This window comes from Ranitomeya imitator, chromosome 6 (assembly GCF_032444005.1).
Source record: "Ranitomeya imitator isolate aRanImi1 chromosome 6, aRanImi1.pri, whole genome shotgun sequence".
In the NCBI taxonomy this organism is placed as follows: Eukaryota; Metazoa; Chordata; class Amphibia; order Anura; family Dendrobatidae; genus Ranitomeya; species Ranitomeya imitator.
The window spans coordinates 449,279,858-449,304,090 of record NC_091287.1 but is presented as its reverse complement, the minus strand read 5'-3'; the positions used below and the strand labels follow the sequence as shown (position 1 = coordinate 449,304,090).

Sequence of the window (24,233 nt, the reverse complement as noted above, 5' to 3'; positions counted from 1 at the left end):
AAAAAAAAACAAAAAAAAAAAAACTTTATAGTAGTGGACAACTGGCTTGGAAACACAAGCTATTATTACGCTTTTCTAGAATACCTATCCCAACTCCGTAACAGGTTAGTGTGAGTGTAACCTAAAAGTTTCCCACAGGTGCAGAAGCAAATACAAAGGGTCACATCCAATATTGCATTTGTCCCTGTTTTTGCCATCTTTTCATTTGTGCCTTTTTTTAAGCCTTTTTTTTTTTTTAATGTGTTTGCGTGCTTGTTCACCATGATAGGAGTGGTTTACTGAGAGTGGTTCACAGATTATATCGCACGATCCATCATGTGCAACTGTACAAAAAAAAAACAAAAAAAAAAAAAAAACAAACAAAAAAAAAAAAAAAAAAATCGCAAAATTTTTCGCAAATGTTCAGATTTCATGTAAGGCAGTCATTTTTTGCAATTTTTGTGACATTTGAAAAAAAATAAATAAATTACTTTTTACTCTAAAAATTGCAAAAATGGTTAAAGACCAGATAAGAATTACCATTGTTGAATGTTCACAAAATTCATGATGTGGAATTTTGATAATTTGGCGCAATAAATGTTAGCAAATACCACAAGATAAAAAAAGAAAGTTACTGAAAAAATGTAAATGCTGCATGGGGCCCTCAGGGTTAGGCACGGTTTACACCACATTTTTGCCACACATTCACGGTTCCATCTGTAGTGCCATTTGAGCCCCTGAAAAAGTTCAGACATGCCCCTGAAAGAACTATAGACTTCAATTACAGAACCAAAAACATGCAACTTTGAGTCCTTTTGAGTTTTTCTATGATTTTTATTTATCTATGAAATTGGAAACAATGGCGTAGTTGCAGTATACACCATTACATCTGGGTACACAAAACACAGCTAAAAAAATGTAGTAAAAAATACCGTAAAAAAAAAAATGTTAAAAAAAGACTTTGCAGATTTTCGATAAAAAGAGGCTCATTTGTTTGATTTCCTTTTGTCATTATTATTATTATGCTTTGCTTATAAAGGGCTATCTCATTCGGCAGCGCTTTACAGACATGTTGCAGTTGCTTTGTATGTTATTCTTTTTTTTCCTTAGGGAACTGCTTCTCTAGCGATTCTCAGGAAATTCAGAGTAAGCTACAGTCGAGTGTGGGCGCCATTGCACTATCTTAGGGTGCCAACCTCCACGGTCAGGCAGGGAGAGGCCAGGGTCAGAGAAGGGCTTTTCCTAGTACTAGGAAAGGTATTAGGGAGGGCTGGTCACATTGTAGATAGGGAGGAAAGCACTCCACAGATGAAACTTTACTAATATAGGCTAGTGAAGGCAGCAGAACTCCGGACACACAGACCTCACATCCAGAATTTATTAATGGGAGGGATACACCCATAGGAGAGAAATCTGAAACTTGGGTCAGTCTGCAAGCTGCATATCAGGGGGTCTGAAAATGAATGAAAGAGTAATGATTGAGGCCTGAAACCCCTTACAGCCATCTTGCAAGTGAATTTATTTTACCAAATGCCCCCCAGCTGATGGATGGGGGCATTTAGTATATGCGCACTGCCTCTTTAAGGGGAGTGTGCACCCACTGGGCACTCTGCCGGAAGACAGAGCGGTGTGCACAGAGAGGGAAGGAGTACAAGGATGCTGCTGCGGAAGTGAGTATGCCGGCGTCCCTACATGGAGGGAGGAGGGGAATCATGCGGGGGCCAAGTTCAGACCTGTGCGGCAGGTAGCTGCCACTTTATTGTGAGGTCCGGCAGTAGCAGCTGAACCCCAAGAGTCTCAAGCCATTAATCCGGACTCCTGGACAGAGCAGGACATCCACTAGCAGACAGGACAGCCATAGAAACAGGTTCAGACTGTGCAGTCTCCGGATAGCAGACGTGACAGCCATAGAAACAGGTTCAGACTGTGCGGTCTCCGGATAGTAGATGTGACGGCCATAGGGACAGGTTCAGACTGTGCGGTCTCCAGATAGCAGATGTGACGGCCATAGGGACAGGTTCAGACTGTGCGGTCTCCGGATAGTAGATGTGACGGCCATAGGGACAGGTTCAGACTGTGCGGCCTCCGGATAGTAGATGTGACGGCCATAGGGACAGGTTCAGACTGTGCGGCCTCCAGATAGCAGATGTGACGGCCATAGGGACAGGTTCAGACTGTACAGTGTCCGGATAGCAGATGTGACGGCCATAGGGACAGGTTCAGACTGTGCGGTCTCCGGATAGCAGATGTGACGGCGATAGGGACAGGTTCAGACTGTGCAGTCTCCAGATAGCAGATGTGACGGCCATAGGGACAGGTTCAGACTGTACAGTGTCCGGATAGCAGATGTGACGGCCATAGGGACAGGTTCAGACTGTGCGGTCTCCGGATAGCAGATGTGACGGCGATAGGGACAGGTTCAGACTGTGCAGTCTCCAGATAGCAGATGTGACGGCCATAGGGACAGGTTCAGACTGTACAGTGTCCGGATAGCAGATGTGACGGCCATAGGGACAGGTTCAGACTGTGCGGTCTCCGGATAGCAGATGTGACGGCCATAGGGACAGGTTCAGACTGTGCAGTCTCCGGATAGCAGATGTGACGGCGATAGGGACAGGTTCAGACTGTGCGGTCTCCAGATAGTAGATGTGACGGCCATAGGGACAGGTTCAGACTGTGCGGTCTCCGGATAGCAGATGTGACGGCCGTAGGGACAGGTTCAGACTGTGCGGTCTCCGGATAGTAGATGTGACGGCCATAGGGACAGGTTCAGACTGTACAGTTTCGGGATAGCAGATGTGACGGCCATAGGGACAGGTTCAGACTGTGCGGTCTCAGGATAGTAGATGTGACGGCCATAGGGACAGGTTTAGACTGTACAGTTTCGGGATAGCAGATGTGACGGCCATAGGGACAGGTTCAGACTGTGCGGTCTCCGGATAGTAGATGTGACGGCCACAGGGACAGGTTCAGACTGTACAGTTTCGGGATAGCAGATGTGACGGCCATAGGGACAGGTTCAGACTGTGCGGTCTCCAGATAGCAGATGTGACGGCCACAGGGACAGGTTCAGACTGTACAGTGTCCGGATAGCAGATGTGACGGCCATAGGGACAGGTTCAGACTGTACAGTTTCGGGATAGCAGATGTGACGGCCATAGGGACAGGTTCAGACTGTACAATTTCGGGATAGCAGATGTGACGGCCATAGGGACAGGTTCAGACTGTACAGTTTCGGGATAGCAGATGTGACGGCCACAGGGACAGGTTCAGACTGTACAGTGTCCGGATAGCAGATGTGACGGCCATAGGGACAGGTTCAGACTGTACAGTTTCGGGATAGCAGATGTGACGGCCATAGGGGCAGGTTCAGACTGTACAGTTTCGGGATAGCAGATGTGACGGCCATAGGGACAGGTTCAGACTGTGCGGTCTCCGGATAGTAGATGTGACGGCCACAGGGACAGGTTCAGACTGTACAGTTTCGGGATAGCAGATGTGACGGCCATAGGGACAGGTTCAGACTGTGCAGTGTCCAGATAGCAGATGTGACGGCCATAGGGACAGGTTCAGACTGTGCAGTCTCCGGATAGCAGACAGGACAACCACAGGAAAAGACTGTGCAGTCTCTGAATAGTAGATGTGATGGCCACAGGGACAGGTTCAGACTGTTCCCACAGGATGGCCGCAGGGACAAGTTATACACATTGGTCTCAAGTACTGTCGATGCAGTTTCAGGGTACGGACACAGGAGCAAGGACTATAGTGAACTAACGGGACACAGGATAAACAGACTATGGGACAGGGGACCTGGCAACATACAGCTGCACAACTATAGTGGTTGATCAACCATCTAGTGTAGCAGAAGTATTTTATACACTATTGGCAGGCAGTCATCTTGCAGATGTACTACATTATACTAAATGCTGCTCAACAACAAACTGAGGGCATTTAGTATATGTGCGTGGCCCCTTTAAATACCTGGGAGCGTGCACACGAAGCAGGGGGCAAGAGGCAGGGGCATGCAGAGGACCACCCCGGTGCAGTGAGTAAGCTGGCTTCACCGCATGGAGGGGCAAGGGGAAACCATGCGGAGACGCCAGCAAACATTACAGATTTAAGTCTTAAATTACTGAATATTGATGACTATCAACTATTATTGACTATTCTAATGACAGGCCATCAGTTTTGTAGAGCTGTGTACGACCTTTAGGTCCTGAATGGCAAATATGACTTGTTGAGAAAAATGTAGGGATTTATGACTGTGTTAATAGGGAGAATTGTCATTCAAGGATCTGAACAAACTTGAGACAACCCAGTGACCCTCCTGGAAATCCACCTTCTCTAACCCTTGACAATTAGGGTTCAGGCAGCCGTACTAACACTTGCGCCAATCACTCCGCAAAATGCAGACGTGACAGCCTCCCTGTGCAGCTCATCTGCACGTCCATGTAACATGCTAGTCTGAACAAGCCCCTAGGGGCAGCTCTGTGTAGCTGCTCAGTTTGCCTGGAGTGACTATAACAGAGATTCCACTTTACTTATTTTATTGAAAATATAATTAGTCATTATAATATCACATTATACGTGTTATTAACTCAAATACAATTAAACCACTTAAATATTCTTTAAAAAGTTTTAAAGAAATTCTGGGCATTCTCCATTCAGTGACACATTCTGGAGATTCATTCTGACTCCTTTGCGGCTTCCTTATAAGTGACTTTTCCATCTGATACTTGGTGACTGTTCTTGTACTGGAATGAAAGGAGTATACCAGTAATTAAATCTCCTACAGGAAGAATCAAGATTACTATTAAATCAAAGCAACTGTGATAAAAGATTAAGAGGTGTGATTGCGAGGAGGACACTAGTGAGGAAGGCCACCAAGAGACCTAGAAGTTACAAGCCAATATGGGTGACAGCTGAATAATTGTGCTATGGCTGTAACAGGGGGCTTCACCTGTCACATCTTTATTAATACTGCAAGAAAGCAGCTATGATGGGGGGGAGGCACAATACAAAGCTGGAAAAAGAAGGGGGCCCAACTAAGGGAATAAAAAATAAAAAACATAGAACATAGCAAATTAAATTGAGAATGTACTGCAAATTAGTTCTCCCTATGAGGGAAAAAATTGCTTTAGTGCCAGTTACTGAAGGTAACTATCCTTTAAAGGGGTTGCCCACTACTTTTCCATTGATGATGTAAAACAAAAGATCACCAATATATCAGATCTGTGATAGTCTGATAACATGGGGGGTACGTGATATCATCTCCAGGGGCAGCTGGCTGCACACGGTGTATGGAGCAGAACAGTACAGCAGCTCAGCTCCTTACCTACTACGGGGTTCTGCAGCTCGGCTCCTTACATATTGCAGGGTTCTCCACCTCAGATCCTTACATATTGCAGAGGCTCTGCAGCTCAGCTCCTTACATACTGAGGGGTTCTCTATCTCAGATCCTTACCTACTATGAGGTTCTGCAGCTCCGCTCCTTACATACTGCGGGGTCCTGCAGCTCAGCTCCTTACCTACTATAGGGATCTCCAGCTCAGCTTCTTACATACTGCGGGGTTCTCCAGCTCCGCTCCTTACATACTCTGGGGGTTCTGCAGCTCAGATCCTTACCTACTATGGGGTTATGCAGCTCTGCTCCTTACATACTGAGGGGTTCTCTATCTCAGCTCCTTACATACTGCAGAGGCTCTGCAGCTCAGCTCCTTACATATTGCAGGGTTCTCCACCTCAGATCCTTACCTACTATGGGGTTCTGCAGCTCAGCTCCTTACATACTGCGGGGTCCTGCAGCTCAGCTCCTTCCATACTACGGGGTTCTCCAGCTCAGCTCCTTACATACTGCGGGGTTCTCCAGCTCAGCTTCTTACATACTGCAGGGTTCTCCAGCTCATCTCCTTACCTACTATGGGGTTTCCTAGCTCAGCTCCTTACATACTGCGGGGTTCTCCAGCTCCGCTCCTTACATACTCTGGGAGTTCTGCAGCCCAGCTTCTTACATACTACTGGGTTCTCCAGCTCATCTCCTTACCTACTATGGGGTTTTCTAGCTCAGCTCCTTACATACTGCGGAATTCTCCAGCCCAGCTCCATACATACAGTCATGGCCAAAAGTATTAACACCCCTGCAATTCTGTCAGATAATGCTCCGTTTCTTCCTGAAAATGATTGCAATCACAAATTCTTTGGTATTATGATCTTCATTTAATTTGTCTTAAATGAAAAAACACAAAAAAGAATGAAGCAAAAAGCAAAACATTGATCATTTCACACAAAACTCCAAAAATGGGCCAGACAAAAGTATTGGCACCCTCAGCCTAATACTTGGTTGCACAACCTTTAGCCAAAATAACTGCGACCAACTGCTTCTGTAACCATCAAGGAGTTTCTTACAATGCTCTGCTGGAATTTTAGACCATTCTTCCTTGGCAAACTGCTCCAGGTCCCTGATATTTGAAGGGTGCCTTCTCCAAAATGCCATTTTTAGATCTCTCCACAGGTGTTCTATGGGATTCAGGTCTGGACTCATTGCTGGCCACCTTAGAAGTCTCCAGTGCTTTCTCTCAAACCATTTTCTAGTGCTTTTTGAAGTGTGTTTTGGGTCATTGTCCTGCTGGAAGACCCATGACCTCTGAGGGAGACCCAGCTTTCTCACACTGGGCCCTACATTATGCTGCAAAATGTGTTGGTAGTCTTCAGACTTCATAATGCGATGCACACAGTCAAGCAGTCCAGTGCCAGAGGCAGCAAAGCAACCCCAAAACATCAGGGAACCTCCGCCATGTTTGACTGTAGGGACCGTGTTCTTTTCTTTGAATGCCTCTTTTTTTCTCCTGTAAACTCTATGTTGATGCCTTTGCCCAAAAAGCTCTACTTTTGTCTCATCTGACCAGAGAACATTCTTCCAAAACGTTTTAGGCTTTTTCAGGTTAGTTTTGGCAAACTCCAGCCAGGCTTTTTTATGTCTCGGGGTAAGAAGTGGAGTCTTCCTGGGTCTCCTACCATACAGTCCCTTTTCATTCAGACGCCGACGGATAGTACGGGTTGACACTGTTGTACCCTCGGACTGCAGGGCAGCTTGAACTTGTTTGGATGTTAGTCGAGGTTCTTTATCCAACATCCGCACAATCTTGCGTTGATATCTCTTGTCAATTTTTCTTTTCCATCCACATCTAGGGAGGTTAGCCACAGTGCCATGGGCTTTAATCTTCTTGATGACACTGCGCACGGTAGACACAGGAACATTCAGGTCTTTGGAGATGGACTTGTAGCCTTGAGATTGCTCATGCTTCCTCACAATTTGGTTTCTCAAGTCCTCAGACAGTTCTTTGGTCTTCTTTCTTTTCTCCATGCTCAAAGTGGTACACACAAGGACACAGGACAGAGGTTGAGTCAACTTTAATCCATGTCAACTGGCTGTAAGTGTGATTTAGTTATTGCCAACACCTGTTAGGTGCCACAGGTAAGTTACAGGTGCTGTTAATTACACAAATTAGAGAAGCATCACATGATTTTTCGAACTGTGCCAATACTTTTGTCCACCCCCTTTTTATGTTTGGTGTGGAATTATATCTAATTTGGCTTTAGGACAATTCTTTTTGTGTTTTTTTTTTCATTTAAAGGGAAGGTGCCACCAGTTTTCTTGTATTTTGTTTTTTTTTTGTGAAAATAAGCTTAAAATAGTAATTAAAATGTATTAATGCAATGTTTGCACTGTTTGCAAACATTTCTATATGAAAAATATTATATATTTTTCTACAAATATACATATTTACCACTAGGGGGAGCATTTTCCGTTTTAGACCTCAAGCAGCTATAGTAAGATTTAGCAGCTCTGCCCCAGGGATATTAGACCACCCAAAAGGGGAGGGAAATGGTGATGTCAGCAGTTATTGCCCCAATTTTGCTGCCAACAGTAAGAATGAAGCGCAGCATCACAGGGCAGCACCATTTTGTGTGTGACTGCCCTGTGATCAGCTATCACCAGCAGTTACTGCATCAGAGGCACAGCTTGTTTACAGAGGAGCAGAACACAGTGGACTCAGCAGCATTTTTTGTGAATAACATTCTTGCCATCCCCCTTCCCCCACCTTAATCCCTGTCCTGTCAGCTGCCCTGCTCTCTCTCTCCAGGTGTCACCTCCCTCTCTGCAGGCTGTGAGTGCAGCTTACTGGAGATCACAGGGACTGTGTGTGAGGGGGAGGCAGAGACACAGCAGGAGAAGCACACAGGGCAACGTGTGAGGAGCAGAGGATGTCTGCCCACTGTGCCCAGGACGTGCCTGCTTGGAGTACAGAGGAGCAGTGAGCGCTTCTTCTGTCCTGCGATAGAGAGTAAGTGGAGCTCGGCAGATAGCACAGGGCTATTATAAAATGGCAGCTAGTCACACCTACAGCAGTGAGTTGTGCAGCCCACAGAGGCGTGCCCAGCTCACTGCTATGCTGCTGCAGTGTTAGAGATAGGAGATAATAGACCGGCGCTGACCCTATGTCCATGGGGTGCCGTAATCTGACACTGATAGTGCCCTGCTACTGCTGCAAAACCAAGATGTCAGCCCCCAGTGCATTCTTTAAACTCATATAACACATGAAATGTTTCACATGCATTTCAAACTTGCTTATAGCAGCATGTTATGCTACATTACAGTGATTTATTAATGACCTACAAACGCAGTACCTTCCCTTTAAGACAAATTAAATGAAGCTAATAATACCAAAGAATTTGTGATTGCAATCATTTTCAGGAAGAAACAGTATTATCTGACAGAATTACAGGGGTGTTAACACTTTTGGCCATGACTGTACTGTGGAGTTCTCCAGCCCAGCTCCTTACATACTGCGGAGTTCTGCAGCCCAGCTCCTTACATACTGTGGAGTTCTCCAGCTCAGCTCCTTACATACTGCGGGGTTCTGCAGCCCAGCTCCTTACATACTGCGGAGTTCTGCAGCCCAGCTCCTTACATACTGTGGAGTTCTCCAGCCCAGCTCCTTACATACTGTGGAGTTCTCCAGCCCAGCTCCTTACATACTGCGGAGTTCTGCAGCCCAGCTCCTTACATACTGTGGAGTTCTCCAGCTCAGCTCCTTACATACTGCGGAGTTCTGCAGCCCAGCTCCTTACATACTGCGGAGTTCTGCAGCCCAGCTGCTTACATACTGTGGAGTTCTCCAGCCCAGCTCCTTACATACTGCGGAGTTCTCCAGCCCAGCTCCTTACATACTGCGGAGTTCTGCAGCCCAGCTCCTTACGTACTGCGGGGTTCTGCAGCTCAGCTCCTTACATACTGCGGGGTTCTGCAGCTCAGCTCCTTACATACTGCGGAGTTCTCCAGCCCAGCTCCTTACATACTGTGGAGTTCTCCAGCCCAGCTCCTTACATACTGCGGAGTTCTCCAGCCCAGCTCCTTACATACTGCGGAGTTCTGCAGCCCAGCTCCTTACGTACTGCGGGGTTCTGCAGCTCAGCTCCTTACATACTGCGGGGTTCTCCAGCTCAGCTCCTTACATACTGCGGAGTTCTCCAGCCCAGCTCCTTACATACTGCGGAGTTCTGCAGCCCAGCTCCTTACGTACTGCGGGGTTCTGCAGCTCAGCTCCTTACATACTGCGGGGTTCTGCAGCCCAGCTCCTTACATACTGCGGAGTTCTCCAGCCCAGCTCCTTACATACTGCGGAGTTCTGCAGCCCAGCTCCTTACGTACTGCGGGGTTCTGCAGCTCAGCTCCTTACATACTGCGGGGTTCTGCAGCTCAGCTCCTTACATACTGTGGAGTTCTCCAGCTCAGCTCCTTACATACTGCGGAGTTCTCCAGCTCAGCTCCTTACATACTGCGGGGTCCTGCAGCTCATCTCCTTACCTACTACGGGTTTTTCCAGCTCAGCTCCTTACATACTGCGGAGTCCTGCAGCTCAGCTCCTTACATACTGTGGAGTTCTCCAGCTCAGCTCCTTACATACTGCGGAGTCCTGCAGCTCAGCTCCTTACATACTGTGGAGTTCTCCAGCTCAGCTCCTTACATACTGCGGGGTTCTGCAGCTCATCTCCTTACATACTACTGATTTTTCCAGCTCAGCTCCTTACATACTGCGGGGTTCTGCAGCTCAGCTCGTATTCGCTTTAATGGAAGCTGATATACTGTACCCAGCCACGGAGTTAGAAATAATAACAGCTCATCAGTGAGGATGCCGGCTGTCAGACCATTACCGATTGATGTGATGATACCGATGCAACGGTTTTACAAAAGGCAAAAGAGACTTTAAATAGAACTTATCCTATGTTCTGAATAAAATGTTAACATTTTGTCCATCAGAAAATATACTATTATTGATCTAAGCCAAACCCTGCAGGGGACCAAACACATACTGTTCCCGCGACTGAATGATAAATGGAGCACGTGAAAGGTGGAGGTGATAGGATTGTAGCACAGGCAGCAGAATCCACAAGAAAACTACAACTTTGAACATTTAGCAGTCTGAGCAGTCACATCAAAGATCAGACTTGAGATTCTAAAACCTACTTATTTTTCCATCTTTCTTTAGTTTGTGTAAATGATGAGTTAGGTTGACTTCTGCAGCTTCATGCAAATACTCCGGGACATCCTGTAGGAACAACAATATTTTAAAAACATATTTTAAGGCCCAATACAAAATACAACTTTCAAAACATATCCATCTTGTATAGAAACTGCTTTAAAAAACAAAATATCTTTATTGTTAAAGTGGCACTTTAACACATTGTTTTACACATACAATGGTAAATCATCAGCAATATTCTATAACTGTAATTTTCTGCATACCAGATTAATTGCATTCATGTACTATGAACCCGTTAATTATAGAGACCTTTGACATGTGATTTCTCGTCAGACAACCAGACCAGTACATGTTCTCCTGTGTGGACAGGAAGTCAGTCTCTGACTTTCTGTTATCTACAGGATTAATTAATCGCCTATAAAATCTCTCCTGGCAGCTCAGATCTCTACCTTCCTTGTCAGACTCTGCCCTCTGCCTTCCTTTGTATGCCGTTCCTCCTACTTTAGATAAAAGATCAGTTGTATAGTACATACCGTAAGTGTCTTCAACAATTAGCTGTAGAACACTTTGCCAGACTCACACTGTCTCTGCTTACACTATCTGTGTGCTGAAATTCCAGTGTATCCTATGTTTTGTAGCTTTAGCCTATCTTGTTGCCTCCTGCTTGTAAGAGCTGACAGGTTAAAACCTATCACAAGCACAAGGCAGAGGAAAAAGACTGAAACTGCATTACATATGATTCACTAAGACTCTGCTTTGTGAGTAGAGGACAGCTGTTCTATGTCTCTGAGCTATCACTGCTACTATTAGATAGGATTTAGAGCAAGTGTAATGTGATGAGACTCTTACTACTGCAAAGTCAGAGACATCAAGAGAAATTAATTCTATATAGAATAGCTCAATAGCTCAAAAGGTGCTTCTACTCAATAATGAGCAAAGGGTCTGAATTCTTATGACTGTGTGATATGTCAGTTTTTCATTTTTAATAAATTTGAAAACATTTCTACATTTCTGTTTTTTTTTTTAGTCACGATGGGGTGCAGAGTGTACATTAATGAGAAAAAAATAACTTTTTGAATTTACTAAATGGCTGCAATGAAACAGAGTGAGAAATTTAAAGGGGTCTGAATACTTTCCGTACCCACTGTACATAAAAAAAGAAGGAATCACCATGGTCAGAAATGACACACTGACAAACATTTATACACATGGCATACATTAGAGAGAGATGCTACATTATTCTTTGATATGTTACATAAGAAAACACATTGCTGGAGTACTGCACTAATAAAATTCAGAAAAACTAGTCCATTTAGTCCAAAATATTATTTTTCAATGCAAAATGCAGTTCTTACATTATCCTTGGAAACATTTCTCAACAACTCTCTGCCAATTGGGCCCCCTAGTGGTTGTACTGAGATGTTAAAAAAAACTTACTGTGAAATCACACTGCAGTTTTCCCAAGGTTTCCGAGAGTTGTGTTTTATCACTACATTGATTGCCACAGATCTTCCTACACACAGCTGCAGCATATCCAGAAAGCCTGGTTAGGAGAGACAACTGCAGGCTCCAGCCCCACACAGAGGTCGTATATGCAATTTGTGGCCAGAAAGGCTTCTCTAATGGCAACTTCCTCAGGGCACTCACAAGCAGCAGAAGTCCAGGGAATATTGTGGAAGTTTAAAGTTGTCCATACAAATGAGATTAGGGGCACACTAAACACAGAAAATGCACAAGCAACAAAAAAAATCCCAGCAATTCCTCCCATAAAGGGAATCTGTCAACAGGTTTTTGCTATGCAATCTGAAGACAGCATGAGGTAGAGGTTAAAACACAGATTTCAGTGATGCCTCTCTTACCAAGCTCTGTGGTTTTGTTAGCTTGCAATGATTGTTTTAGCACCAGGCAGGGGCGTAACAACTGCGGTCGCAGGGGTCACAACTGCGACGGGGCCCACAGTGTTTTCAGGGCCCGCCCAGTCCAGCAAACAAGTAGCAGGGGAAGGAGACCAGTCACGCACGCATCCTGCTGGCCACGCCCACAGCTTCCCCAGACTTTCAGCAGTGTGCGGCGAGTGGGCATGTCCGTGAAGGACATGTGACCTAGCAGAAGGGCTGTGCGTGTCACTGACTGAAGCTGGAGAGATGGCAGGCATTAGCTGGTGAGTGATGTGCTGCTTACACCTGACACACACACACACACACACACACCTACCTGTTCTATGCGCACAGGACCTGTGATGAGGTCACAGGAGGGGAGGAGTCAGGGGTCACATGATCAGTGGCCTCAGTGTATGCACTATGCAGGACTCTGCTGTGCTTGATTGTCATGGTGCTGAATGAGGGGATGTTTATGTAACAGAGCCGTGTGTGTACAAGGTGTACAGAGCGGAGCCGTGTATGTGTGTAGTGGAGCAAGGTGTACGGAGCGGAGTCAGGTGTGTACAAAGCTGAGCCGTGGGTGAAAGAGGTGAGCGGATTCGTGTATGTATGGGGTGTATGGAGTGGTGCTGCGTGTGTAAGAGGTGTATGGAGCGGAGCCGCGTGTGTAAGAGGTGTATGGAGCGGAGCCGCGTGTGTACAAGGTGTAAGGAGTGGAGCCGCGTGTGTACAAGGTGTACGGTGCAGAGCCGCGTGTGTACAAGGTGTAAAGAGCGCAGCCGCATGTGTACAAGGTGTAGGGAGCGGAGCCGCGTGTGTACAAGGTGTAGGGAGCGGAGCCACGTGTGTACAAGGTGTAGGGAGCGGAGCCGCGTGTGTACAAGGTGTACGGAGTTCTCGGAGCGAAGCCGTGTGTTCAAGGTGTAGGGATCGGAGCCGCGTGTGTACAAGGTGTAAGGAGTGGAGCCGCGTGTGTACAAGGTGTACGGTGCAGAGCCGCGTGTGTACAAGGTGTAAAGAGCGCAGCCGCATGTGTACAAGGTGTAGGGATCGGAGCCGCGTGTGTACAAGGTGTACGGAGCGGAGCCGTGTGTGTACAAGGTGTACGGAGCGGAGCCGTGTGTGTACAAGGTGTACGGAGCGGAGCCGTGTGTGTACGGGTTCTCGGAGCGAAGCCGTGTGTGTACGGGCTGTACACGGCTGTGGGCAGAGCCCAGCATGTGCACTGTGGGGGAGTATTGCGTGTACTTGCCAGTGTCAGAATGTGCAGTGCGTATGCTCCAGAGCCAACCAGTACACCCAATACACCCCCACACTGCACAGGTCTGGAAATGACGCACTGCAGCGTCATACCAGGAAGAAACAGCACACAGAGTTCAAACGCCGGGAGTGCGCTTGGAATTAGAGCGAGGGAGGACATATTACTATAGGGACATGTTAGTTATAAAATCATTTTTCTCAGCGAGTACAGGGCAGTATTAGGTCAGACTACACAACATTGCAACACGACTATAGTGTGCGAAATGAATAGGGAAAATGTGAATTTCGGTGGGAAATATTTTGGCGCGGGGGGGCCCCCATTTGAAAGTTCGCATCGGGGCCCCTCACTTTGTAGTTACGCCACTGGCACCAGGAGCTTACCATTACTGGACATAGCAGCTCCGACACGCCCCCTCCTGTGATAGGCTCCTCACTGTCTATGGACATTGTATATACAGAGCCTGGTGTGGGCGGGGTCAGCTTCCTCAGCTCTGCTTCACGCTAAATCTAAAATAGGGATTTTTGTGTACTTACCATAAAATCCTTTTCTCCGAGCCAATGAGCCGGATGGCCCAAGACGCACCCACTGACCGAGTAGAATGAGCCTTAATCCCTGCTGGGACGGAGTGACCTCTGACTCGGTAGGACTCCTGGATAGCTGAACGAATCCACTTGGCTATCGTAGCTTTGGAAGTGGCTGAACCTTTCCTTGGTCCTTCCGGGAGCACAAACAGGGCATCTGACCTGCGGAAAGATGCCGTGCTCGAGACGTATCTGCTAAGAGCTCTCACCAAGTCCAGTGTGTGAAGAGCCTTCTCAATGCGATGTACTGGTGCCGGGCAAAGTGAAGGCAAGACAATTTCCTCATTGAGGTGGAAAGATAAGACACTTTTGGTAGAAAAGACGGGGATGTTCTCAAAACCACCATATCCTGATGAAAAATGAGGAAAGGAACTGGACAAGACAAAGCCACCAGCTCTGAGACTCGTCGGATGGACGTGACGGGAACCAGGAAGGCAACTTTCCATGACAGAAAAGACAGGGAAACGTCTTGCAGAGGTTCAAAAGGGGCCTCCTGCAAGACTCCAAGGACCAAACTAAGGTCCCATGGTTCCAACGGCATCTTATAGGGCGGATGTTGTGAATTCTGCCTTTGGGCTCCCTCCGGTGGTTGTAGGTGGTAATGCAGTTGTCCCTGGGTTTCAGTCCTGGTCAGGTGTATCTGCTGATTGCAGTTCTGACTGGGGTATTTAGGTTTGCAGGATTCATTAGTCCTTGCCAGTTGTCCATGGTTGTTGGACCTCTGTCTGGTTCCTCCTGCCTTGCTGCCAAATCAGCAAAGATAAGTGTCTGGTTTTGTTTCTGTGGCACTCATGCTGTGTGCTTGATAATTCAGTGCTATTCATTTGTTTTTTTTCTTGTCCAGCTTAGATTGTGTCAGTATTTACTCAGTCTAGTTGGATTCTCAGGAGTTGCAGATATACGTTCCACGTCTTTAGTTAGATGGTGGAATTTTTTGTATAATCTACTGTGGATATTTTTGGAAGGGTTTTTGATACTGACCGCTTAGTATTCTGTCCTATCCTTTTCTATCTAGCTAGAGCAGCCTCTTTTGCCAAATCCTGTTTTCTGCCTGCGTGTGTCTTTCCTCTCCTACTCACAGTCAATATTCGTGGGGGGCTGCCTATCCTTTGGGGTTCTGCTCTGAGGCAAGGTAGAATTCCTATTTCCATCTATAGGGGTATTTAGTCCTCCGGCTGTGTCGAGGTGTCTAGGGTTTGTTAGGCACACCCCACGGCTACTTCTAGTTGCGGTGTTAGTTCAGGATTTGCGGTCAGTACAGTTACCACCTACTCCAGAGAAAAGTTCCATGCGGCTCCAAGGTCACCGGATCATAACAGGCGGCACCACATGGGAGATTCCCTGAATGAACATCTTCACCTGTTAACTGTTGGCAATTCTATGTTGGAACAGGACTGACAAGGCTGAAATCTTCCCTTTGAGAGAACTAAGGGCGAGACCTAAGTCCAAACCTGACTGAAGGAATTCGAGGATGGAAGGAATGGAAGATTCAAGAGGAGAGCGTCCTCGGTCCTTGCACCATGCGAAGAAGGTCTTCCAAATGCGATGATATACACGCATAGACGTAGGCTTTCTAGCACTGATCATGGTAGAAATGACTTTCTGAGAGAAGCCTGCCTGTGTTAGCACCCAGGACTCAACGGCCATGCCGTCAAACACAGGGCCTCGGAGTTCTGGTGGTAAATGGGACCCTGGGACAACAGGTCTGCGCGATTCGGTAATCGCCAGGGGACATCGGCGACTAAACTAGTTCGGCGTACCAGGCCCTGCGCTGCCAATCTGGCACAATCAAGATTACTGGTATCCCCTCCGCTCTGATCTTCTTGATCACTCTCGGCAGTAAAGGAAGCGGGGAAAATATGTACGGAAGCTGGAACCGATGCCACGAGTGAACGAGTGCATCTGCTTCGATGGCTGCCGGATTGTTGGACCGAGCTATGAAGTTGGGAACATTGGAATTTAGCCGTGAGGCCATCAGATCTACGTCCAGGGTTCCCTAACGACAGCAGATCTGGTGGAAAATCTCCAGATGGAGAGACCACTCTCCGGAGTCGAGACCTTGACGGCTGAGGAAGTCTGCTTCCCAATTTTCCACTCCCGGGATGTGAACCGCTGAGATCATGGAGCGGTTTTCCTCGGCCCAGCGGAGGATGTGGCCTACCTCGGTCATGCCTGCCTTGCTGCGTGTTCCCCCCTGCCGGTTGATGTATGCCACTGCCGTGGCATTGTCGGAATGAATCCTGATGGGACGACCCGCCAAGAAGGGATGGAATTGGAGAAGAGCCAACCTGATTGCCCGTATTTCCAGGATGTTGATAGGCAGGCGTGCTTTCTGAAGAGACCAGCGGCCCTGAGCAGTGTGACGGTGGAACACAGCTCCCCAGCCCAGAAGACTGGCATCTGTTGTCACAACTAGCCAGTGTACTGTGAGAAAAGACTTCCCTTGATTCAGGGAGGACTTCAAAGTCCACGACTTAAGAGACTGGAAGATGAGGAAAAAGGTGTGTACTCCAGCTCCATAAAATCTTGAAATTCTTTATTAGTGCATATAAATATAGCGTGATTAAAATCCTTGCTCAAAGGTGGATGCAGTCATGAGGATAGACAACGCGTTTCGATCTATGCGATCTTAATCATGTCTAACAGCATATGAACATTGCCGGTATTAATAGTACTTGGGGCAGCACGGTGGCTCAGTGGAAGGCACTGCAGCCTTGCAGCGCTGGAGTCCTGGGTTCTAATCCCACCTTGGACACTATCTGCAAGGAGTTTGTATGTTCTCTCCGTGTTTGCGTGGGTTTCCTCCGGGTTCTCCGGTTTCCTCCCACATTCCAAAGACATACTGATAGGGAATTTAGATTGTGAGCCCCATCAGGGCTGATCAATCAGTGATGATAATGTGTGCAAACTGTAAAGCGCTGCAGAATATGTTAGCGCTATATAAAAATAAAGATTATTATTATTACTAAGAAACCAATCACTGTGGATTTCACAATCACATGACTGAAAAGTTGCAGGTCCTACTATATATCCATCTAACAATAAAACTAAATATAGATAAATAAAAATCATTCGACAATAATGATATAATATTTTGTTTTTCTTATTTAAACCTAATAGTGATCTTGTTTGTAAAGTGTATATCCAATACACTTTACAAACAAGATCACCGTTAGGTTTAAATAAGATAAACGAAATATATCATTATTGTCGAATGATTTTTATTTATCTACTAGCTGAAGAGCCCGGCGTTGCCTGGGCATAGTAAATATCTGTGGTTAGTTATAGCACGTCACTTCTCTTATTTTCCCATCACTCCTCTCATTTTCCCAATCACATCTTTAATTTTCCCCCTCACATCTCTCATTTTCTCCCTCACATCTCTCATTTTCTCCCTCACATCTCTCATTTTCTCCCTCACATCTCTCATTTTCTCCCTCACATCTCTCATTTTCTCCCTCACATCTCTCATTTTCTCCCTCACATCTCTCATTTTCTCCCTCACATCTCTCATTTTCTCCCTCACATCTCTCATTTTCTCCCTCACATCTCTCATTTTCTCCCTCACATCTCTCATTTTCTCCCTCACATCTCTCATTTTCTCCCTCACACCTCTCATTTTCTCCCTCACTCCTCATTCCCGCCTAACACTTGTCATTTCGACCTCACATCTGTCATTTTCCGATCACTACACTATTTTCCCTCACTCCTCTCATTTTGCACTCACACCTTTTCATTTTCACCTCACACCTCTCATTTTCACCTCAGTATATACATGTTTGTCATCTCCCTTATATATAGTATACACCTGTATGTCATCTCCTGTATATAGTATATACCTGTATGTCATCTCCCCTGTATATAGTATATACCTGCTGTGTGTCATCTCCCCTGTATATAGTATATACCTGTATGTCATCTCCTCCTATATATAGTAAATACCTGTATGTCATCTCCTCCTATATATAGTATATACCTGTATGTCCTCTCCTCCTATATATAGTATATACCTATATGTCATCTCCTTCTATATATAGTATATACCTGTATGTCATCTCCTCCTGTATATAGTATATACCTGTGTGTCATCTCCCCTGTATATAGTATATATCTGTGTGTCATCTCCTCCTGTATATAGTATATACCTGTAGGTAATCTGCTCCTGTATATAGTATATACCTGTTTGTCATCTCCTCCTGTATATAGTATATACCTGTATGTCATCTCCTCCTGTATATAGTATATACCTGTATGTCATCTCCTCCTGTATATAGTATGTACCTGTATGTCATCTCCTCCTCTATATAGTATATACCTGTGTGTCATCTCTCCTGTATATAGTATATATCTGTGTGTCATCTCCCCTGTATATAGTATATACCGGTGTGATCTCCTGTATTAGACCTCGTTAACACGTTATTTGCTCAGTATTTTTACCTCAGTATTTGTAAGATAATTGGCAGCCTGATAAATCTCCAGCCAACAGGAAGCCCTCCCCCTGGCAGTATATATTAGCTCACACATACACATAATAGACAGGTCATGTGACTGACAGCTGCCGTATTTCCTATATGGTACATTTGTTGCTCTTGTAGTTTGTCTGCTTATTAATCAGATTTTTGTTTTTGAAGGCTAATACCAGACTTGTGTGTGTTTTAGGGCGAGTTTCGTCTGTCAAGTTGTGTGTGTTGAGTTGTGTGTGGCGACATGCATGTAGCGAATTTTGTGAGATGAGTTTTGTGTGGCAACATGCGTGTAGCAACTTTTTGTGTGTTGAGTTGCATGTGACAGGTTAGTGTAGCAAGTTGTGTGCAGCAAGTCTTGCGCATGGCGAGTTTTGCACGTGGTGAGTTTTATGTCTGGTGCCATTTGAGTATGTGCAAGTTTTGTGTGAGGCAACTTTTGCATGTGTTGCAAATTTTGTGCATGTGGCAATTTTTCCGCGTGTGCAAGTTTTGCGTGTGGTGAGTTTTCCATGAGGTGAGTTTTGCACTTGTGGCGAGTTCTGCGTGAGCCTAGTTTTTGCATGTGGCGAGTTTTGCGCGTGGTGAGTTTTGAGCGGCGACTTTTGTGTTTCGACTTTTATGTGGCGAGGTTGGTGTATGTGTGGTGAAATGTGTGCTGAGGGTGGTATATGTGTTCAAGCACGTGGTAGTGTGTGGCGCATTTTGTGTGTGTTCATATCCCCATGTGTGGTGAGTATCTCATGTCGGGGCCCCACCTTAGCAACTGATCGGTATATACTCTTTGGCGCCATCGCTCTCACTCTTTAAGTCCCCCTTGTTCACATCTGGCAGCTGTCAATTTGCCTCCAACACTTTTCCTTTCACTTTTCTCCATTATGTAGATAGGGGAAAAATAGTTTGGTGAATTGGAAAGCGCGGGGTTAAAATTTCACCTCACAACGTAGCCTATGACGCTCTCAGGGTCCAGACGTGTGACTGTGCAAAATTTTGTTTCTGTAGCTGCGACGCCTCCAACACTTTTCCATTCACTTTTTTCCCCATTATGTAGATAGGGGCAAAATTGTTTGGTGAATTGGAACATGCGGGGTTAAAATTTCGCCTCACAACGTAGCCTATGACGCTCTCGGGGTCCTGACGTGTGACTGTGCAAAATTTTGTGGATGTACGTGCGACGGTGCAGATGCCAATCCCGGACATACACACACACACACACACACACACACACATTCAGCTTTATATAGTAGATATTTAGTTTTATTGTTAGATGGTTATGTAGTAGGACCTGCAACTTTTCAGTCATGTGATTGTGAAATCCACAGTGATTGGTTTCTTAGTACTATGAATACTGGCAATGTTCATTAGACATGATTAAGATCGCATAGATCGAAACGCGTTGTCTATCCTCATGACTGCATCCACCTTTGAGCAAGGATTTTAATCACGCTATATTTATATGCACTAAAAGAATTTCAAGATTTTATGGAGATCTCCGTGCTCCTTCGGTCTGTCGGTGAGCTGGCTGTGGCTTTTAGCCTTATTTTTCTATAGACCTGAGAGACTGTCTGACTCGCTGGAGAAGGAGGAAACGACGATCAAGAGAGGACGGGTTCCTGTCCCACACAGCCAGGAGAGCATGTTGTAAGGGGCGGAGGTGTAGTTGAGCGAATGGAACCACCTTCATAGCTGCTACCATCCGGTCGAGGACTCTCATACTGAAACGTAGAGAGTGAGTATGAGGTTGGGAGAGCTTCTGAGCTTCCCGATGTAAAACTGAGATCTTTACCGGGGGAAGAAGTACCAACCCCTGGGACGAGTCCAGTATCATTCCTAGAAAGGAAATTCGCTGAGCCGGTACTGGGGAAGATTTTTGGAAGTTTATCTTCCAACCCAGGCGAGAAAGAGTATCTATTGTGATGGTTACGGCCTCCTTGCAGGTGCGGAAAGAGGGGCCTTTGATGAGGATATCGTCTAGATATGGTAACACCACCACACCTCGGGTATGGAGGATGGCCACGGTGGCCGCCATGACCTTGGTGAATACCCTGGGAGCGGTGGCGAGGCCGAAGGGCAGAGCAGCAAATTGAAAGTGATCTTCCTGGACTGCGAAGTGAAGAAACCTTTGGTGAGAAGTTAAGATAGGAATGTGGAGGTACGCGTCCTGGATGTCTATGGACGCCAGGAACTCTACTTTCTCCATGGAGGCGATGACAGAACGAAGCGATTCCATCTGGAACCGTCGCACCCTGACAAACTTGTTCAGCAGTTTTAGGTCCAGTATGGGCCGTACTGTACCGTCCTTCTTTGGAACAATGAACAGGTTTGAATAAAAACCTTGAAACCTTTCGCTTTGAGGAACCGGGATAATAACCCCGTCTTCTTTTAGAGAGCTTATGGCCTGGAAGAACTGTGATGCCTTTGCCCTGGGAGGAGAAGACAGGAAATAGCGATTTGGTGGAAGAGAGGAAAACTCTATCTTGTATCTGGAGGACACTAGGTCGCGGACCCATTCGTCGTGAACGACCGAGAGCCACGTGTCGCTGAAGGAAAGCAGGCGGCCGCCTACTTTGAGGGTGTCCTTCGGACACCGCAGGGAGTCATTGTGTGGGAGACCTGCCCGATCTGGACCCTCACTGCCTAGGCCTGCCTCTCCAAGAAGGGGAAGGCTTGTAAGAGGTCTGAGGACCTCTATCCCTACATTGTGCCCGGTCAGGTTTGGAAGATGTGGAAGCAGAGGACCAATTTGAGTTGAAGCGAAAAAATCTGGACCGAGCCTGCTGCTGGTTCCGAAAGGGCCTCTGTTGTGGAAGAAATTTACTCTTCCCTCCAGTGGCGTCGGAAATTAATTCGTCGAGCTTTTCGCCAAAAAACTGACCGCTCTGATATGGAAGAGAAGTCAATGACTTTTTGGAAGCCGAATCCGCACGCCAGTCCCTGAGCCATAAGGACCTCCGGATGGTGATTGCGTTTGCTGCTGCTTGCGAAGCACAGTTAGCAGCATCCAGGGACGCGGTAATTACAAAATCTCCAGCTCTGGCTATTTGAGTAGCGAGGTCTGCTATCTCAGGGGGGGGGGGGGGTAGAGATCGGTATCCAGCACCGCTGCAGACAAGACCTCAGCCCGGTGGGTCATAGCCTTAGCCACCCACGTAGCAGCAAAGGATGGGAAGAGTGCGGCTGCTGAGGCTTCAAAGGCTGAATGTGCCATATTGTCGATCTGATGATCGGTTGGGTTTTTGATAGAGGCGCCCTCCGAAGAGGATAAAATAGATTTAGTAGCCAGGCGTGATACCGGAGGATCTACCGGGGAAGATTGCGACCAATCTTTTCTAAGATCCTGGGCAAAGGGATATTTTGATTCCATGGGCTTCTGCCCTGTCAATCGTTTATCGGGACGGATCCTATAAGATTCAACGATTTCCTTAAAATTCGGGATGAGTGGCGAACACTCTGTGAGCTTGCATGGTCCTCTTAAAGGACACGGCGTGATCCGTTTTAGATAAAGGTTCCTCCTCAAGTTTCAAAGCCTTATTCACCGACTCAGAGTCGAGGGTCTCCTGATCGTGATGAAACTCCTGATCTAGGGACGTGTCAGAATCGTCCTCTAAAACAGGTTCTCTACTAGCCCCAAAGGAAGGGAAGCGAGAAATGGAGCTCACAGAACCCGAAACCCGGTGATGGTTTGGGGATATGGCATGAGTTCTTTTCCTGGACGAGCGAGAACTCCCTGCAAGGTACGACCCCTAGTGTACGAGGGGTTTTGAGGATAGGAAGCGTCGTCCGTAAGAGTGCCCTGGTTAGAGGAGGGGTCTCGGAACGATTCTAATGCTTTTGCCAGGAATGCCATAGACCGGGGAAGGGAGGTAGCCCACTCAGGGGGATTAGGCTCACTGGGTTCGGTATCAGTAACAGGTGGTTCCTGAACGGTCACCGGTTCACAAGCTGTGCACAATGCAGTATTGTGACCCCGGGGTAATGAGACCTTACAAGAGGTACATGCAGCGAAAAATACAGTGTGTGTTGTCCCAGACTTTTTGTGAGGCCTTGATTGAGACATAGTGCCTTGAGGAGAGCGCTTACTAGCAAGGGAAGGGTTAAGCTATGTATCTGCAGCTTACCCAGGTCCTGTGTCTTGCGTCCCCAGGGGAGGTCCGCAATGAATGGTCCTGAAGGCCGTATATCGGTATCCAGAGATTAGGAGACTGGAGCAGAGCTGCAGGATCAGCGCTGTGGGTGTACCAAGATGGCCGCCGAGATCTGTGAGAGCACGTATCAGGGAACGAGAAGCGCTAGAAAAGCTGAGCGGCGGTAATTGCTGGTGGGCGTGGCAAAGACCTCCGGCCTGTATGAAGGGGAAAAGCCGGGGACTAAATTTGAAAACCTTGCGGTTGCGGCCTGCCGCTATTAGTGCCATCCTGAGCCGCGCTCCTCATAAATAAAAAAAAGCGCTGCGGACTACCCACGGACCCGGGCTTTATGCCCTGCTAGTGCGGACCTTCCATACCCCAGGGACCAGGACCCCCCAGCGCCTCGGCCACCGCAGTGTACTCATGGTAGATGCGGTGGGCCAGTTCTCAATCCGTCGCCATAGTGAGGGAGGGGGTGGAGAGCTTCTGCTGCCTTGCGTCATCCGCTATAACAGTGGTGATGCAGAGGGGGGCTGCACAGACGCCATACATAATATGTCCTACTATGCACCTGGCTCCAGGAGAGGTAGATGGAGGGCTACTCCATGTGGTCGCCTGCTATGGAGGGGGAAATCGGAACGCGAAGGAACAGTCGCCTGTAAGGTGAGCTCAGGGCTGGCATCCAACGTTGCAGGAAAGGATATGGGAGGAACGCTCCACGTACTTGCCTGTTGAAGGTTCGGGGGAGATCGGAACCTACAAAGGGTCCGTCGCCACTATTTGCTCCGTTAAGGGAAAAAAAATAGAATAAAAATAAAATAAAAACGGTGGGGTCTGAAAGCAGACTTAAGTGCCTCCTACAGACAATGAGCAAGAACTGGTTCACTTAGAGCCAGCAGGAGGGTGTATACTGCAGGAGAGGAGCTATTCTTTATGTGTTAACTTCGTGTCCTCCTAGTGGCAGCAGCATAACACCCATGGTCCTATGTCCCCCAATGAGGCGTAGGAGAAAACGCTGTGTCAGAAAGGTTTCACTCAGTAATCTAAGTGATACATCGTTGGATTCGTGCTCTCTTTGCCTAAATGACTCTGCTCTCAGATGAGGTAGCAAAAACCCAACGACTGATTCCCTTTAATAATTTCCTATTCTTTGACATGATTTTGTCTTATATTATAATGTAAATGGAAAAATATAGGATAAAAAAAAAAAATCTTCCTAGTCGCTCACCACTGTCCCTACTCCTCGCTGTCCTGTGTGTGGCTGTAAGGGTTCATTCACACGGGCAGATAATGGTTTAAGCGATGACTGATGCGATAGTAACTCACGACCACCAAGCAATGTCACCCAAGTGTTATACAGGACGAGAATCATGAATGACATGGTTGAACAGCGATCTT

At 46.8% G+C, this 24,233-nt stretch overlaps 1 protein-coding gene across 1 annotated transcript in view; it reads right to left on the bottom strand.

The window, feature by feature from the left end:
* Positions 1-4,509: 4,509 nt before the first annotated feature.
* Positions 4,510-24,233, bottom strand: part of LACTB2 (lactamase beta 2) — a 46,489-nt gene continuing 26,765 nt past the window's right edge. The window contains exons 6-7 of the mRNA XM_069731444.1: positions 10,508-10,589; positions 4,510-4,733 (exon numbers count right to left, since the gene is read on the bottom strand). Coding sequence (XP_069587545.1) covers positions 4,690-4,733; positions 10,508-10,589 — 126 coding nt within the window. The 3' untranslated portion in view covers positions 4,510-4,689. The remainder of the gene's footprint in view (positions 4,734-10,507; positions 10,590-24,233) is intronic.